At 53.7% G+C, this 18,775-nt stretch overlaps 5 protein-coding genes across 5 annotated transcripts; 3 read left to right on the top strand and 2 right to left on the bottom strand.

Annotated features, from left to right (window-relative positions):
- Positions 1–533: 533 nt before the first annotated feature.
- Positions 534–2,994, bottom strand: J4E93_002579 (uncharacterized protein; the record flags this gene model as incomplete). Its single annotated transcript, XM_049340521.1, has 6 exons — positions 534–795; positions 885–1,113; positions 1,163–1,502; positions 1,553–2,425; positions 2,472–2,569; positions 2,619–2,994. 6 exons carry the CDS (start codon positions 2,992–2,994, stop codon positions 534–536), a joined length of 2,178 nt encoding a protein of 725 aa, XP_049202843.1.
- A 464-nt stretch (positions 2,995–3,458) lies between these two features.
- Positions 3,459–4,597, top strand: J4E93_002578 (uncharacterized protein; the record flags this gene model as incomplete). Its single annotated transcript, XM_049340520.1, has 3 exons — positions 3,459–3,629; positions 3,680–3,808; positions 3,863–4,597. The coding sequence occupies 3 exons, from the start codon at positions 3,459–3,461 to the stop codon at positions 4,595–4,597; spliced, it is 1,035 nt and encodes a 344-aa protein (XP_049202842.1).
- Positions 4,598–4,770: 173 nt separating this feature from the next.
- J4E93_002577 (uncharacterized protein) lies at positions 4,771–7,593 on the bottom strand (the record flags this gene model as incomplete). The annotated part of the gene is made up of 7 exons (XM_049340519.1): positions 4,771–5,903; positions 5,953–6,033; positions 6,081–6,351; positions 6,715–7,076; positions 7,123–7,402; positions 7,453–7,517; positions 7,569–7,593. The coding sequence occupies 7 exons, from the start codon at positions 7,591–7,593 to the stop codon at positions 4,771–4,773; spliced, it is 2,217 nt and encodes a 738-aa protein (XP_049202841.1).
- A 1,756-nt stretch (positions 7,594–9,349) lies between these two features.
- Positions 9,350–11,837, top strand: J4E93_002576 (uncharacterized protein; the record flags this gene model as incomplete). The annotated part of the gene is made up of 3 exons (XM_049340518.1): positions 9,350–10,100; positions 10,146–11,158; positions 11,208–11,837. The coding sequence occupies 3 exons, from the start codon at positions 9,350–9,352 to the stop codon at positions 11,835–11,837; spliced, it is 2,394 nt and encodes a 797-aa protein (XP_049202840.1).
- A 3,052-nt stretch (positions 11,838–14,889) lies between these two features.
- On the top strand, positions 14,890–18,096 carry J4E93_002575 (uncharacterized protein; the record flags this gene model as incomplete). Its single annotated transcript, XM_049340517.1, has 1 exon — positions 14,890–18,096. The coding sequence occupies one exon, from the start codon at positions 14,890–14,892 to the stop codon at positions 18,094–18,096; it is 3,207 nt and encodes a 1,068-aa protein (XP_049202839.1).
- Positions 18,097–18,775: the final 679 nt, after the last annotated feature.

The following is an 18,775-nucleotide window of genomic DNA, read 5'->3' as shown; positions in this document are numbered from 1 at the left end:
TACAGAGTCTGTTTGCAACTGTCAGTCTTCTCTAGTTCGGTCTTCTCTGGTATACAGTACATTCAATACTGTCTTATGTGCTAGTGTGAAGACAAGGCTGGAGACTACTTGTACTTCTTGCTCGGGTCACGACCGTACACAACTTGCTTTCCACGGTTTTATTCGTTCGTGAGGGCCTTAGCATCAGACGCAGTATTTGATGTACAACGTGGGCCTGAAGGATTATATTCCGTACTTGACGCTGTACCTGGGGTATGGCTTTGCTTTGAAGAGTACAATAGAGCTCAAGTATGGTAGAAATGACTTCCTTGTCTCCCCTGAAAGCGACATTCCAACTCCTCAACTCGTCTGTGCAGATGACACGCACTTCTCATCTCCCCCCGTCTATCTTCGTATGCGGAGTACCATGTCGCCACACCTCTAAGGGCACCTTTGGCAATGTGAAGGCGTTTCTCTTGAGCCCTTATGCGGTAGTGTCTCAACTCAAAGGCCTCTTGTGCCGACGGCCACAGCTCTGGGTGGATTTCGCGGTTCTACCGTCGTTCAGCGAGCCACTTATCTGCCTCTGCCCAGACCTGCTTTGTCGCGTCTGGCACAGTAGAGTTATTCGCGGACTTGACACCGGCTGATATGGCGTCCCATAATGAGAATGCGGACTTGAGATCGCCGGCGAGATTGAGTGATTGCGGGAAGTAGCGTTCTGATGCGGTTTGAATAACACGTGACTTGGTTGTCGGGGAGGTCGGATCGGCATCGCCAGTGAGAAGCTCATCGAGGTACGACTTGGCTGCTATGCTAAGCGCACAATTGTTAGGGAGAAGGAAAGGAAGTCTAAGGAGCGTCAGTTTATCAGACTTGGGTTACTGTGATTCGGGACAACTAACTTCATCGCGATGACTGATATATCAGCATGTCTAGTGCAGCAGCCAGTACAGAACATCTGTGTGGCGGCCACCTCGATAATATCTCGAAGTGACTGACGGACTTTGTTGATGATGGAGTTGTAACCGAGCAAATGTTGACTGAGAGGTCCGGTGAAGCCAATCGGTCGGTGGTGCAGAGTACCTAAGCCAGCAACACGAGACACTAGCATATTGTACTCCTTGTCGTTCGCTAGGCGGCTGTCAGCTATGCAGGACTTTGTCAAGGGCTTCCCACTTACTGCTGCCACGCATCGGTGCGCCGTTGTACATAGAGAACATATCGATGTCGGAGTTCAAGAGGCCCAGCCGTATCAGCTCGACCGCGATCACCGCAGCTTCTTCGTGCTCTGGCTTACCCTTTAGACCAGCGATGATAGAGACAAGGACTTTACCCCATTGTGTCAGGTTATGGCTCTTGGGGTCAATGTACTCCCGTAGAGCGAGGAAGCGCCATATCGAGTTGTACAGTATCTCGGAAGTGGAGGAAAGGGGATTCTTAGGATCTTTCTTAGCGACCGATTTGGTGACGAAGTCGGAGTTTTGCAGTGATAAGATGGCTGCACCGAGAGTTCCACAGTCCTGTCAGAGTGTTAGTACTGGTCTGTCAATGCGGATGCGGCTTTGCTGACCTTGTACTGTCCGACGACATCCTTGAATGTAGCTTCCTTCACGTTCCAGGTGTCAACGAGCGAAGGAGCTATGGCTTCTGATGGCTTCTCGACAGGGATCGTTGTGGATGCGCGTTTCCCATTGGGTTCTACGGGAGAATACCAATGCGTCTGGTGCAGAGATTGGTGCCGATACCAATTATGTAATGTACTGGACAAAAGGTTGACAGCGGGTGTTCGAAGTGGAATCAGCTTGGAGCTGACAAGGTCCCTGTATTCTGGAGACAGGCCACCATCCATGGGAGGGACTTCGAATACCTCGCAGGTAGTGCGCCATTGGATGATGTGCGGGCTGATGAGACCTTTCGACATGTAGTGGAGTATCTCGTCTGGAAGCCTTTGACCCAGATACTGACCCGCATCGTTAGGCATCGAGGCAGAGTTTTGGGGCTCGACCTTCCCTTCCTCTGTGTAGACAGGGTGATTCTTGACGGCCAGACGTGCTTTCTGGTATCGCGTGACGTATTCCTTGCCCGCGGGCGGGACATCATTATTGTTGACAACCACAGAGTATCCAGACTGACCGTTGTTCATGATAGTCTTAATAGCGCTGTACGGCTTGATCAGCTCTGCCCTGTTAGGCGCGTCGAGGATCGGGTGGGTCGGGAGGAAGGGCGTGCCGGCGAGTATGCAGGTGTCGAGAAAGATATCATCTGAGATGTTGGGGGCGTTGACAAACTTCGAAAGGTCGGCTACACATTTCTCTCGCCGGACGAAGCTGAAATGTCGGGCCTCGAAGTCCCAAGATGTTATGATTTTGGAGCATTCGAAGATGAGGATATCTGACGAGCCGTAGACGGCGTGGACGTATTCGTGTTTCTCGAGATATGCCAGCTGTCCATAATTAGCCACTGCGAACAGAGATTACGGATATGCTTGCCTGGGCCCAGGCGCTGTATGGCGCGACTGTCCAACGAATGTTGCGCTCGGTCAGGGTTGACTGTAGGGCGCGGAAAAGATCCTCAGGCGTGACGTATGCTGAGAAGAGTCAGCACGATACACAGTCGCATCTTGACGGTGGCCATACTTGACTGTCCGAACTTAGCGACAGAGGCTTCCGCCTCGTGACTGTCGTACAGAGTCCACGCATTGATGTTTACCGATGCCTCGGTCTCCTTTTGCCTGAAAGGATCATCGTGTTTTGTAATATCCAGCCCGCTGAAGACGAAGACGGGTTCGATGTCGAAGCTGCGGAATTGGGCCAGATCGTCCTCAATGTGTTGTGTCAAGGCCAGCGGAAGGCCTCCCAGCGCAGGCACAAGCGGCTCCTTTGCGCGCGGGTGATTGAGGATCCGCTGGTTCAGATATTCGGCGGCTTCGATGCCTACGCGGCAATTGCGCAATTGTTCGAGCTCGCCCGTTTCGCCCAGTGTGGCCGTCCATTGTACGAAGTCGCGGATCATGGTGCCAGTCGCGTGGTGGGGCTGTTGTGAAAGTAATGGAATGAGGGATTGATAATGAACGGAGACGATGGCAGTAAAGTCTCGAGTAATACTAAGAGATTCGCCTGGCGTGATTACTGTATGTAGCGACGACGTGTGGTAAAGTTGTAGAGGGTTGCGGGGGTGTGGACAGTAAATTGGAAGCTCCGATGCAGCTCCACGCCTTGGCAACCACACGATCCCTGATCAGCCGGGCGCTAGTTCAGGTACAGCGTTTAGGCGTACGAGGGAACGCAATTGCGCCGACTAGAGGGATGAATGACGGGTAGGTGCAGACTTGATGTGATTTGCTTCCGTAAACACACCCCAATACGAACGTGGCTTCTCTCTTGCTTTCTTAGTGCCTAATCGCGTCTCACGTCTCACCTCTGCCCCTCACCTAGCGTTGCTCCAGGCTTTCACGAGTCACATCTCAATCTCTCCAAATGGCTAGTTCAGGACAGCACTCAGAAGCCATACCGGTTATCGATATTTCAGCCCCTTCCGAAAACATCGCTCGGCAGGTGCTGGACGCGGCTTCCACACATGGCTTCCTCTACATCAAGAACGATGGTGTGACCATCCCACCCCAGGATATCGATGACATGTTCAAGTTGGTATGATGCAACGATTGCCCGAAACTAAACCTGTTGATTGATGAAAACAGTCTAAGGAGTTTTTTGCCGCCCCCAAAGAGCAGAAATCTGAATACGCAATCCACTCTGAGAGAGCAGGGGGCATAAACCGCGGCTGGGTTCAGATGCAAGGCGAATCTCTTGATCCTGAAGGTCAAAAGGTAATCGCCAACAGAACAAATGATAGAACTGCCTGTTGACGAAATGGATAATAGCAAGGTGATCCAAAGGAAGCCTTCAACATCGGGCCACCAAACCCATCCCTCCAGCCCCTCCCTTCACCTCTCCAAGAATCATCCGGTCTGATTTCTCGCTTCCAACACTCCTGCCACACCCTATGCACCCAGATTCTCTCTCTCCTCAACACCGCTCTCCAAATTCCCGACCCCAAGTACTTCAGCACACGACACGACCAGTCTCTCGGCCCCTCTGGCACCATCTTCCGCATGCTCTACTACCCATCTACCATATCCCAAGGAAAAGACTCCAAGCAAGGCGAAACCAGTATTCGTGCAGGAGCACATTCAGACTACGGTAGTCTAACGCTCCTGTTCCGTTTGCCAGGCCAGCCCGGCCTTGAACTGTCTACGCCTTCGGGGTGGAAAGCAGTACCTGTGAGCCCATCGCCATCGTCGTCGCCTCCAATCTTGGTCAACATAGGAGATTTACTGTGTTATTGGACAAATGGGATGCTGAAATCGACAGTCCACCGTGTTACATTTGAGGGCGGGCAGGAGCGATATAGTATGGCGTACTTCTGTCACCCTCTAGATGAAGCAAGGTTGGACGCCGTACCCAGTCCCGTGATCGAGCAGTTTGGCAACAAGGGCGAGGAAGAGTTGAAGAGTCAGAGGAAGAGATTGGGGTTGAGAGAAGATGGGCTCGGAGAGGAAGTAATAACAGCCAAAGGGCATTTGGAGAGGAGATTGAAGGTGACATATGGGATATGATGAAATCAGATTCAATTGACAAAAGGTATTACTCTCAAACGCCTGCGCTATGCTCCATTGTTACTTCAAAGAACACCTCGCTATGCTTTGCGCCATCCCATGCAGACAAACCCAAGATAACTTCCTCGCACATACACCACTTACATTATGACTGTACAGGACGAGGGTCTTCTTCACCCTCGCCTCTTCCTACCCGACCTTCCCGTGGTATTTCCTCCAACGTCCTTTACGACGCCAATTCCTTCAACTGCCACGCTCTTCTCCTGCATAGTCCCACCCAACTTCTTGATCATCTGCTCCCTCGCTTTCGCAGCACCAGGAGAATCCCAACCTAGCTCCTGACTAGGCTGGTATTCCTCCACCAGCACCGTGTTCTCCTCTTCTTCCTCTTCTCCAGCCAGTATATTCCCGGAGCTATCGCCAGCTGACGCGTTTGACCGCGTGGACGCTGCGCGACCAAGCTGCCGCCGTTTCCGCGTCTTGCCAGGTACCTGATCAACGGACGTTGGCACGGTCTTGCGGTTTGCGCGCATCTGAGCTAAGATGGAAGAGTAATCTTTTTCTTCTTCCGGCCCTTTTGCCTTTATCGTTTCCTTTTCTTTTGGTGCTTCCTGTGGTACCGGTTCGGTATCTGCCGGAATCACGGAGTCGGGTTCAGGAACAGGAACAGCCGGATCTGGGTTTTGACCAGCCTTGGACTTGCGGGGTGCCGGGGCTATGAGAGACTCGGCCGATGAACTCCTGGGTCGTGAGAACGATTTTGAGGCGTGCGGGGACGTTGATGGGCGGCGCGAGGAGTTGGCGCTGGTTTCTTGGAGGGGGTGGGAACCTGCGCCATCCAATCCAGGTATAACAGACTCATCGTCATCGTAGTTTAGGCCGTTAGTATCATTGTTGGAAGTATCCGCCTCATCTGTAGTCGATGCAGGTGTTGCATCTGCTGATGCAGTGAGAGCAAGAGCACCACGCTGCTGTGGGTGCAGAGGCCTTTTCGCGGCATTGGTAGGCAGTTGCTTTTTCTGACGAAGCTCAAGGCTCTCCTCCGTCGACAACAGTGCAGTGGGCACATCATCCTGTGGCTGAGGTCTCTGTTTAGGCTTCTGTGGCTGAGGCGGCGCTGGCTTGTTCAATTGATACTCGGCATACGACTGTAGCCGACCACTACGCAGACATTCCCAAAGCCATGTGGCATGAACAGCGGGTATCCGTTTGTCCGTCGCGAATTTGAGTTTCGGTGTGTTTACGGTAGGAGGGTTGCAGATCACAACCGAGGTCTTTGCCGATAGCTGTTCATCGTACGAGGCACCTGTCAAAATTGTCAGACGATTTCAATGGCAGCGGAGCTGATCCCGTACCCATAAGCGTGACAACTTTGGTCACATGCAGTAACTCGATGCCGGAAAAGCCCGTAGAGTTGATGGTGAGTCCAGAGAACCCTGGCTACGTCAGCGACCAATAAAACAACCGTGGGGCACAAGCTTACCACTTATACTAAGCTTTTCGAATGGTCGACTTAACACATCGTCCGATGGATCTACTAGACGTTTGCCATACAAGCAGCGCTCGACCCACCAGTTAGTGACCAGGTTCATGTGTGATCCGGCACGCCCCGGAAGTGCCGCCGAATCGACCTCGACGTCATGTGGTATTACGAAGTAGCCTCGTCTTAGATCGTCGGATGGCGCATTGTTGAGATCGGTCGCATGGATTACGTGCGCGCCGTTGCTCTCGAGGTGTTGGCGCAAAATGCTTGTCTAGCGGGAACGTCAGCTAGGGCTGAAATGTAAGGTGATCTGACAAACCTTCTCTGCATCAAAGCCATGCGTGCATACGAGTCGTCCTTGAAAGATGCCATCATGTTGAGACACGTCGTTCGTATGTGGTGGCAATGATGGTTCATGACTGTCTGCATCGTCATCAAGGTGCGCCTCGATAAGCGTATCATTCTCATGGACGAATGCATGTCTGTGAGGGGATGCTGGGGTATGTGTGCGAGTGCTTGTCCGCGTACTATCTGGCTTAGTAACAATCTCCTCTGTCCATTCATCCTCATCGATCGGTCGTTCGAAACTGGGCGCTGTGATGCCCGCCCAAAAGGCATCGCTTTGGCTGCCCACCTTGGTGCTTGCTGAGCGACGTAGCTTCCTGCGGAAAGGATTCAGGGCCTGGCTCGGCTCTGCATCTCGCGTGCGCTTGCCTATGGCAGGCGACGCAGGCATCTTGCGATCCCAAGCACCTTGGCCGCGCTCTTCGACAGGCATGGTGGGGTTGTAGAGGGCTTCGTCCAGCACCATGCCTCTCTCCAGACTCTGTTCGAGCCACTCCAGCGACACAATCTTCATCCTCCAATTCAGGGCGTGTTCGTACTTCTTGCCCGATGGCGCCGCTGCGATGAGGTGGGTGACGGACTTGGTGAGGTCACCGTGGTACTCGGCTCCGTTGGCGTCCACCGACTCCTGAATGGTCTTGCGTTGCTCAGCTGTGATGGTCAGTATGGCCGTATGCACTTGGAACTTGCGACGTACGGTTGTCGAAGCCGGTAAGGCATATTTTCAGCCCAGCGAGGGTCGGCATGCGGTACTCCTTTTCCAGCGCGGCCATGTCCAGGTCGTCATCGCCAGTCATCCACACCTCCCTCAAGGCTTCGAGCCATTCCGGGGAGAGGACCTTGACGTCCTCGCGAGACTTGGCGACATAGCGGTATTTGGCGCTGTCGGTGCTGCCGACGATGAGGTGGGTTACGTCTGATGTGAGGTCGAGCTTGATGGTCGCGCCCATCTGCGCGCCAATGGCGGCGAGTTTGGCCTGTACGATCGTTAGAGACAGCAAGACATTAGCATATGGAGTAGACGTACGCGCTGCTCGGGGGCAATAGAGGTGCAGCAGAGGATGGCCCCAGCCAGAGGCAATTGGCCTGCTCCTGCATCATGTGAGTATATTCATTACAACCACAGGTATCATCTGCACCCACCATAGCCTCCATCATGCGCATCCATTACTTGCAAAGTCGCGGTGTCGTGTGCTTACGCCGAGCGAAAGCGCGTCTGAGCTAAGCCCTGCCCTTCGCCAGACGCGTTGCGGGGAAGCCAGCGTGGTCACGTGGTGCCGCCTCACGCTCGCCATTCCTTCCGCACTGCCCGCCCTGCCGTGTCCGCTCCTCAACCCTCCCCCAGATGCGCCGAAGCTCGCACATGCCACGAAAAAAAAAAGCTTTCCACCCCACTGCCGAGGATCCACCGCAGCAAGCATGACGACTGCTTCGTTCCTGGCCTCGAACTTGAGGGCGGCTGAGTTGGCAGCCCGCCCTGTTCTTTGCGCCGATCTGCCCACTCACGTTTGCTGTAACTCCAGATTCAGAACCCCAGGCGCTGATCACTACGCGATTGGGCTGTCAGGTTTCTTTTCGGCGATCGTGGGAGGTGACGCCCTGTTTATGTGATTGTCCTGATGCACCATGGCACAAGATGCCCGGGCATGATCTATCATCTGTTCGATAGTCCCAAATCAAGGAAGACGAACTCTCCGCCCATGCGCTGGCGGAGCATCGCTTGGTCTGTCTCGAGATTGCGCGTTGCTCGTGCCCAGCGTGGCTCTGCCCTCTTGGAGTCTAAGCGATGCCATATCCTGTCATCTATAATAGTTGTAATCAGCGTGCCTGTCGGGGCTTTGCCATCCGTGCGTGCTGAGTGGCAGGATGAAGCATGCCTTGTCGTCGTCGATCAAGGTAACGTGCCGGGTATGCCGTAGTCGGTCGCTATCCGCCAACGGGTCTAGAAGCAGCCCTAGCAGATGCCCATTGAGATCTGACCCCTGCATCGAGTCTGGCAAACTCTTGGTGCTCAGCATGATGTAATGCATCCGAGCCTCCGTCCGCGCAAGCTACTGCTGCGCTGCCATGCCGCTCCTAGTAACGCCTAGCAGCTCATATACCCGCTGCGGGAATATCCTGCCCTGATGCGCTGCTTGCACGCCCTCACGACCATTCCTTACCCCATCCGGGTACCCACTGATATACCTCTGCTAGAGCAGTAGCAGCCCATCTCAAATTCATCATCCTAGCTGCTGCGACCCCGCCGACCAGCAGCGCTGCACACCGTCCAGCGTCCGCGTCATCCGTCTGTTCCCTGCAAACTCGACGCTCGACGCTTGACGCTCGACGCCGGTACACTTTCGCCGTCCCTGCACTGCCCTAGTCTGACATGCTCGCGTCCTCGTAACATGCTTGCTCGCTGGCTAGCTGCAACTCACTTCAAAACACCCGCGAGTCCCTGTTATTCGCCGTTGTTGTCCTGGCAAGAAACTCCTCTCCGTCGCCAGCGCAAACCCTCGCTCCAGGGTATTCCCGCACGCTTCCGACGCACCGGCGACTTCACCGCTCCACTACCCTACAGTGGCCTGTCGTGCTGATCGCATTTACACATCATTAACTAGGTAGCCTCACCCACGCCTTTGGATCCCCTGTCTCTGCTCGTGAGTCCTTGTCTCATCTCCCCCTTCACCGCGTTCGGGCCCTTTGTCCTAGTAGCGCCCAACCTCAACGTCCCTTCCCAAAGCATCCATATGGAACCTGCTTGGGTTACCTTGGTCAAGAAGCCTTTGTACCCCTCTCATGACTCTGAGGTGTTGCACAAGCCAAATTCTTCTCTACTTCCTGAATTATACCTCGTATAAGACACAACACGCCGCATGCCTTGTCGCCACACCTTGATCCTGTCCTCCACCTCCACTTCAAGTCACTAACGCATCGTCGCTATGCCAGAGTACCACACCGTCTACTCTGAACGTGGCCGATTAAGATATCTACCCGACCACTTAGACACCCCCAAGAAAGCCTATCGCGGCATCTTTGCTGGCCGCAATCGCAGACCGCACCGCATTCACATCGCACACGTCGGTCCTGATCCGACTTTATTTCGCACCCAGAGGCGCCAGACGACTAGTCAGTCGTACTTCACAGAAAAGCTGGCGGCCCCACGCGACGGCGCTAAACGTTTCCTACGGTCGTTTATCGACACCCACTTTTCCTCCAAGCCCGAAACTACAGACATACCTACCCCTCAATCGTCGACGACTCCCACTAGCAGCAACCGCAACTCGGTTGCCTCTGTTCCAGAACCACGGACCGCCGACATGCGGTCGCTCACGAGGAATTCTGGCAGCGGTGCAGTAGGCGCAATTGGAGGCACATTGGCTGCAGCAGGCATGCCGAGACCATCCGTCGCCGAGTCACATTGGTCTTCCGGCCGTGCCTCTGCAAAGAGCATAATCTCCAATGTCAAGAGCCTACCAGAAGAGAAGCCAGTGGCGTCAGGTGGCGGCGTCAGTGTGAACGTGCAACTCACAGAGCCGGTTCTGTTCCTACGGGGCTTCGAGCAAGCTGAACACGCGGAGCGGAGCACAGCTATGCTGCGTGGAACACTATGCCTAAAGATTTCGAAACCCGCAAAATTGAAGGCTGTGACCCTCAAGTTCAGAGGGAGAGCGACGACCAAGTGGCCAGAAGGTACGTTCGTTGATCGTTTTCCTATTCTAAACTAACGTTTATCAGGCATTCCTCCAAAGAAGGTTGAATTTGAAGAGGTGGATACTCTGATGAGCCACACATGGCCCTTCTTCAACTCTCAGTTCCCCACTGCCGAGAACGGCACTGGTGCAGATCACGTGGAACTCTACAAAGGCTCCAACGGATTGACTGGATCGCCAAACAACTCTTCGCTGAATCTAACGACAAAAGAGGCCAAACGACTATCGCTACAAGTCAACCAATCGCGAAGCTTCGGTAAGGGCGACACCCCTGGAGGCGGTCCCTCGGTAGCACAGAAGGGTTACAGGACCTTCAACCCCGGAGAGTACATGTACAACTTCGAGCTACCTTTGGATAGCCACCTTCCCGAAACCATCGATGTCGACCTTGGTTCCGTCAAGTACGAGCTGGAAGCGACTGTTGAACGCGCTGGCGCCTTCCGCACAAACCTCATCGGAACAAAGGAAGTTACCCTGATCCGCGCGCCATCAGAGGGGTCACTAGAGCAGGTCGAGCCTATTGCGATCAGCCGCAGCTGGGAGGATCAATTACACTACGACATCGTCATCTCCGGCAAATCCTTCCCACTCGGCGCTCAGGTTCCTATCGCTTTCAAGCTGACCCCACTGGCGAAAGTGCAATGTCATCGTATCAAGGTGTTTGTCACGGAGAATGTCGAGTACTTCTGTAACAACAAGCGAGTGCATCGAATGGAGCCTGTCCGTAAGGTTCAGCTGTTCGAGAAACGCGCGGATGGCCCACCGACCAGTACATTCCCTGGCAGTACGATGCGGATAGTGTCTGGAGGGGGTGTCCCGTATGACCAGCGGGCAGCCGCTTCTCGAGGCGAGGATGTACAGGTGCAAGACCCCACCAACCTCCTGGGTGATCTTGGAGGAGACGCAAACATTGGGCCCACTGAGATGGAGTTCAATGTGCAACTGCCAAGCTGTCACAACCTCAAAGAGAAGGACAAGTCATCCAAACTGCACTTCGACACTACGTACCAGAACATACAAGTGCACCACTGGATCAAGGTACGTTTAATCTTAGGTTTCATCGTCGTACACACTAACAGTCGACTAGCTTGTCATGCGCCTCTCGAAACCGGACGCTACGGACCCGACCAAAAGAAGGCATTTCGAGATCTCGATCGATTCGCCCTTCCATATCCTTTCGTGTCAAGCTACGCAAGCCAACACAGCACTTCCAGCATACTCGTCGCCCGAACCTGCCCTGAGCGGCACACGGGTACCTGAGTGCGGATGCCCCAATGCACCATCCCGGCGCAACTCACCAACCAGCTTCGTACCTACATTGAGCTCTTTGGGTCGCTCGAGAGGGAACTCGGACGCCGTACTACCAACACCATCGCCAAATCTCACCCGCCCACAAGCAGCACACATCGGCGGGCCGAATGACTCTACGGTACAAAGACCCATTCACCTAATGCGCGTACCGTCTTTCAACCCACCCGCATTTTCGGAAATAGAACCACCGCCTCCTCTGGAAACCCCACCTCCTCTATACGAAAGCATCGCATCGCCCACGAGTGGTTTAGCCGACTACTTCTCCCGCTTGTCTGATGCATACGACGATTCTGACAGCGACCCCGAGCGCAACGACCGAGCGCGCGTCGAGATCCCCCTGACGCCAGGAGGTCGCACCGCCAGGAGTATGGATGAGCGCCGGACCTGGCTACCTGTCGGCCATTGAGCTCACCATACTCCCATGACGTCATGTGTTACGTTCTCTTTCAAGTTCATGCATATACATTTTACTTACATTTACGACGTTTCTCTTTTCGCTTTTAGGCGGTCTGTGCATTCATTGTCTGGGAGATATAGGGAATTCCCCCGGTACCACGGTGCATTCGGAAAATTCTGCAGCGCATTTTCGTTACTGTCGCATTGCTCGCTCTCGGGCTGTTTCGCGTGTTTGGGTCAAGGGTTCGCTGGGATGTTCCTTCGCTGGACCAGGCGCTTTGTTGTTTCATGGGCACAAGCTTCATGTTAGATGGGTGGCCCTTAGGTCCCCAACTTCGCGCTTTCACATTTCCCGTAATCATCATATCTAGTCGACCATATCGGTTGTAAATATCACGACGTACATATTGCTCATATTCATGACCATTTGCAATGTTTGTTCGTCTGACCTTGACTGTCGCGTGCAAGGAGTATTGAAGAAAATCAATTCTGACTAACTATCTCGAAGTGCTGCCTCAACTGATGTATTGTTACATGCGTCTGTCAGAGTGATGTACAGCGCAAAAGGCAGAGCCAGGTCGCATGTCCCAAACATGGAATTACGCCAACATACAAAATCTATTTTCGTCCTCTTCGAAACTAATTTCACACCTTGCTTCAGCATCCTTCATGACCATTCATTGATACACAACAACCAACTCACACGTCACGAACATCCATCTTTCACCCGTCATCCAACCGTGTTCCCCGTGCTAAGCGCCCGCGCAACGCCCATCAAGTCAAGCATGGACACATCCATCAAACACGGGCCTTGCCTTAGGTTCCATGTTGCAAGGTCAGCCCGCCTACCTCGTACCAGGCTCACCATCTCTACATCCGCAACTATAACAACTAGGTTCTACCATCTACTCCTTTTGCATTTCAGGCACAGCCCTGGAATGTCGCATTTAGTAGCCCGTTGCTGAAGTGACGTATGTGGAGATTGTGGAGTAGGTAGTGGGAACAAGGAAAGGGGAATTCTTTTTCGGTGCATCTAGATGCGAACGCGGGTGTTGCTGTTGTTGTGTTTGTTGTTGTGGTTTTTGCAGTCTGTGAGTTCTTGGCTTCTCGTATTTGGGTTGCTATCAAAGGGAAGTTCTGCACGACTACCCAACCTGCAGCCTCATTAATCTGCCCAGGTAAAGATTCGCGATACCGCAACTTCTGTGCGCGGAAGCGCGTTTTCTGCCGTAGTTTAGGCTCCTGGATAGGGTGACCAGCGTTTGGTGTTCCTGCCGACCATTGTGTAGACGGCAGACTTGCCATGGTGAAACGCGGCTATCGGACCGTTTGGCGAGATCTTGACAGGTTTTGATGGGCAAGGATTGTTGCGGAGTAAAGTAGGTTGTGTGGAAGGAGGTTATGACGTCGATGGTTGTGGTCATGCTGGCCTTGTTGAGTAGATGGTAGATCGGACATTTGCATGGGGAAATCTAAGGGAACGAGATGGTGTTGAGAACTACGGTTTCACCTGCATCCTTGCGTGATCGATCGATTAACGCTGAGGAGTTGAACGTGCCATGTTCGCGTGAACGGGACATTGTTGAGAAGGTTAATGTTTTGCGCTGCGCTGGGGTTGCATCGCGTGTTGAAGGCTTATTCCCGGGGTGCGTGGTGTTGAGATCGCGACTTCCCTGGCATGTCTGATCCACACTGTAGACCTTGTCTGCGTTCGAGCCTTGAATGAATATTCCCGCTGAAACCATGGGGTAAGTGTGTACAGCTTTTACGGATGTCCGATGACGTTGTTTCCGCGAGGATGCGAGGCAATATACAAAAGCCCACCTTCCGCCCCTCACACACAAAACATCTTCACCGCGAACTCCAGAGCGGAAATCTCTGCGTAGCGGGTGTTCGTGGGGGCCCATGTGTTCTCACCGGACGAGTTAGCGATAGTCAGTCGACATCTACCGGCCATGCTCCATGAGTCGTATCATCGAGCCAACCATCGTTCATCATGTTTGCTGACTGAAGTTCCGTTGGTCGGCCTAGGTGCAGAAAGGGTGCAGCACCCTGCATGCAAGAGCATCATGTGATAAGCATCGTGCAGCAGTCTTTGTCAGGTGGCCTCGCGCACAGCACCACGACAGACGGAAGTGAAGAGGTCCTCCACGGAACGCGATGGCGAGTGAGTCCAAGGCTGGGCACAGCAGTTGGGGCGGCTCGGAGCACGGCCTATCGGAGCGAAGTGCTCTCCGCCCCCAGCTTTGGGGAAGAAGAAGTTGCGATGTTGACTGCCTCTCAACGCATTTCACTGGATTCTGAACAGCCTAGAATAGTTCTTGATGCAGCGGCAGTGTTCTCGCATGTTCGGCGAACCTTCGGCATGCAAGATGGAGCAACGGTGTGGCTGTTGAATCTCGGTGGCGTCCGATTAGGCGATGGCTATTCCGTCCTGGAGCCAACCAACGTCATTGCCAAGTACCAAGCGCTTTAGCATAGAAGAAGAGAGATAATCGTATTCTAATCTCTCACTCTGCCGCTCATTCTCTGTAGAGCTGAAGAGTGCGACAACTACGACGCCCTGCGAGACGCGACTGGAGTGGCCTAATTGAAATCGCGCCTTTGTTTTTGCAATCTGCGCACGAGCATTGAGCGCTCAACTTTGGTTGCTACCCGACTACCACGCGCACCATCCAAGCTTTCGGATGCAGTTGCCGAGCAGCACTTGAACTCGTAAGCATTCGGCTTGGGTTTTCTTGTTCATCCTATAACCTGACTAACTCGTCGCCAACAGACTTTCGACAGTAGACCCTCGTTCGCCAACTAGGCTGTGAAGGACCGGCGTCTGGGCGGATCCCCATATACATGCATTCGGTCTCGCTACCATCTTTCTCTTCCTTTGGCCGACTCCCACGACAGCGCGGCCCCAGTGCCAACTTCCTCCCTACATAACCCTCTCTCGCCCGCGAGACACTCGCTCGCCCACCCTCCAACCCATCGAGCGCGTCGAACCGTCTTCGCGCATACACATACACACTTCATATAAGCCTGAGGGACAGTGAGAGGAATAAACCGTCGCAATGGCGTGGGACCATCTCTCCATCACCAAGCCGCATCTGGTCTACCTGATCCTTGGAGGCTTCACCAGTCTGTTCATGCTGTGTTCTTCCGTGATCAAAGAGCGTCTGTACATTGGTGAAGCCACGGTCGCGACGATCTGTGGTATCATATTCGGCCCACACGCCGCCAACCTGATAGACCCGTCGACCTGGGGCAATGTCGACCTGATCACTCTGGAGTTCTCGCGCATCGTCCTTGTCGTGCAATGTTTCGCCGTCGGTGTCGAGTTGCCTCGCGCGTACATGGAGAAGCATTGGAAGTCTATCGTAGCACTTCTGCTCCCCGTCATGACTTTTGGCTGGCTAGTGACTAGCCTATTCATCTGGGGCTTGTTCCACTCCCACCTTAACTGGCTTGACAGTCTGTGCATTGCAGCTTGCGTTACCGCCACCGACCCTGTCTTGGCTTCGTCCGTCGTTGGTAAAGGCAAGTTCGCCAAGCGAGTACCCAAGCATCTTCGAGACTTGCTGTCCTGTGAATCTGGCTGCAACGATGGCATGGCTTTTCCTTTCGTGTACCTCGCCATTTACTTGCTCCACTACCGGCCAGACGCCAACCAGGTAGCCTTCCACTGGTTCTGCTACACTATCCTCTACGAGTGTGTCTTCGGTGCCTTCTACGGAGTCATGGTCGGATACATTGCGCGTCGCGCGATTCGATGGGCACACGAGAAGGACCTCATCGATAGAGAGAGTTTCCTCGTGTTCTACTTCGTCCTGGCCTTGTTTTGCGCTGGTTCCGGTGCCCTGCTTGGTATGGATGATCTGCTTGTGGGCTTCGCCTGCGGTGTGGGTTTCTCCAACGACGGATGGTTCCTTGAGAAGACAGAAGAATCTCATGTCTCCAACGTTATTGATCTGCTGATCAACTTGGCCTTCTTCGTTTATTTCGGATCCATCATTCCCTGGCAACTGTTCAACGAGCCAAGCATCGGGCTTTCGCCATGGCGTTTGGTGGTGCTTGGTATACTGGTACTTTTCTTCCGCCGTATACCAATCATGCTGGCACTCAAACCAGTCATTCCCGACATCAAGACCTGGCGCGAAGCTTCTTTCGCTGGCCATTTCGGACCCATTGGTGTCGGCGGTCTGTTTGTCGCAATCCTTGCAAGGGCCGAACTCGAGACCGATACCACGAGCCCGCTGGCCGAATTGCCAAAGCCAGGAGAGGAAGGATCCGACCACTTGAACATCATTGAGATGATATGGCCAATCACATGTTTCTTGGTCATTGTCAGTATCATTGTTCACGGAAGTTCCATCGCCGTCTTCACCCTCGGAAAGCGCATCAACACTTTGACAATTTCGATGTCCTATACTCAAGCCAACGAGAATGGACCCGGCTGGATGGATCGCCTTCCCCGTATTCAATCACGCTCCAGATCTTCCATGGCTCGCCGCCCCTCTGAATCATCCCTGGATGAGAAGTCGGAACTCGCAGCGGTGGGTTTCGGTAATAGCTTCCTGCGCCGTCAAAAAGAGGAAGACAGCAATTCTGTGAAGCCTACGAGCCGAGGAAGGCGCTGGGATGCTGGTCGAGGTCCAGGTGGACCAATTTCGCAGTCAGCTATTGCCCCCAATAGACGCGACGAAGAGAAGGCGGAAGCCATACCTCCTGAGGAAGACACCGATACCTTTGCTGACACGATGGCCATCTCTAGCGACAGTTCGTCAAGCGAGAAAGGAAAGATGAAGAGGCGGATACCAGAGGAAGAGATCTACCAGGAGGGCCACGAGACCGTCTTTGAAGACAAGGAAGGGAATGTTCTCGGCGTAAGAGACAGTCATGGTGAGCACGGCATGGAGAGGCAAAGGCACGATAGTGAGAGGGCACAAGAGCTCATGCGCTCAAAGCATGTCCAGGGTGGTGTGTCACAAGACGAGCACGGCGGTGCCCTTGAAGAAGCGCCTAGCCGGATTGAGAACGCCATTGAACACCCTCACAAAACTTGGCGCCATCGAATGCAGAGCTACACAGGCCATGGTCACAAAGATAAGGCTGCGGAACCTCCAAAGGCGGAGAAGTCGGCACAAAAGTCCGGAAAGCATGGCCCCGCTCTTGCTTACCAATATGGTAATACCATTATTGTCGAAGACGAGGATGGTGAGGTCTTGAAGAAGTATGACATTCCAGCTGCCCCGAAGAAAGGAAAGGAAGGTCGTCCTGCGAACCCTCGTGGCCAGTCCATGGTAGAGACGTCAAGCCGTGCTGTACAGAGTCTGAAGCGGATGGGAACTCACATGGGCGTGCCCGCGGGGCAACAAGCTGGAGCATCCGGCACTCAAGCCTCGAATAACAAAAAGAAGCAGAAGGCAGCGGAACTGGCGGCGAAAGAGCAGGAAGATGACGACCTACTTCGCTTCACCGTGACAGCTGGTGGTCGTCGCATGAGCAAGCTTGAGTTTATTCAGCAAATGTCGCAAATGAACCCCAAAGACAGGGCGAAGTTTGTGCAAGCTAGCGATGTTCCTGAAGCAGTCAAGGATGCCGCCCATCAGGACGCCAAAGATCACACTGCAGAACAGCGTCGTCGGGCAGCTTCCGTACAAGCGAACGTTCCCCCAGTTGTCGGTGAAGAGGGAGAGGCAGAACTTCACAAGATCGAGTCGCCAGCAGCCAAGGAGGAGGGTCACGCACGTGGCCCCGAAGGGTTGACGCTGGTGGACAGTAACGACGAGCATGTGCCATTCCACTCTGTACGCCAGGATCTCGAGGACCGACCTAATGATCAGGGTGGCGAGACCGCGGCACAACGCCGACGTCGCCTAGCTGCAGAGAACATTCCAGCTGAAACTTCAGGCGGTTCCGCTATTCCACCATCACATGAGCCTGAAGAAGGGTTCGAAGGCGAAACAGCAGCGGAGCGAAGGCGTCGTCTGGGCGCTCTCGGTGTCGGCAAAGACGATACTCCCGAGTCTGACTCCGAAGATGAGGAGACTGGTGACCCAATGGAGACTGGCCGTGGTACACACTCACGTGCCGCTGAGCCTAGCCAGAAGACACTCTCACCTACGACACGCACACCTGGTATTCGCTTCGCGGACCAGCCTAGAGTACCGACAAAGGACGAGCGTGCCGCCGAGGATGCGCGCGTAAAGGAGGAAGACCAGAAGGAGAAGGACGGAAAGAAGAAGAGTGGGCTCAGCAAGCTCATTGGACGAAAATAGGATGTTGACATTATCATATTTCTTTGGATCGAATGTTTAATTGGGGGGTTGATGGATTTGTGCTTGCATAGCGCCGCGGGGTTTAGATGAGCTGTTCTAGATGACATAAATGAGCCGCGATGTTGATATGGAGTTGACGTGATACATCCGTCTGAGAGACACAGCATGTCTCGAAATAAAACGCATTTACCCTTGTACTTCCAGGATCAGAATGTGATGCATGCGGGCACTGTTCACCACATTCGCCATTCGGTGATGCATTATAACATGTCTTCCTGTGAAGTTTTTCTCGCTTCACCACAGTCGTAGATCAGGTTATATTATCACTAATCGTGATAATGGGCTCCACAATGCTCGTATAGAATTTCGCTTAGACTCACGCGTGATGCGAGGAGTTGCCCAAATGTGGTAGCAGCTGAAGTGGCTTGCAGCGGCGCCCCAGGCCTAGATCGTGGATAATCTTATCAATCTGATAAGATGATCTGATTAGCGCTGGCCTACTCCATCATCGCTCCAGTCGCAATGCTGCGGCCATGACATCGTGGCTAAGACGTACCTGCTTCCGGATGCGACTCCGGGCTCGCTCTGCCCCTAGCCCCTCTCCACGCAACTGCCCGTTCAATACGTACCAATCAGGAGCTCCATCCTCCGCCGTCAACATCGTTTTGGCTACCTAGCC

Source organism: Alternaria ventricosa, assembly GCF_023758065.1.
Source record: "Alternaria ventricosa strain BMP 2768 chromosome Unknown scaffold_3, whole genome shotgun sequence".
Taxonomy (NCBI): domain Eukaryota; kingdom Fungi; phylum Ascomycota; class Dothideomycetes; order Pleosporales; family Pleosporaceae; genus Alternaria; species Alternaria ventricosa.
Note: the sequence above shows the minus strand (reverse complement) of the source record. Positions and strands in the feature narration are given on the sequence as shown.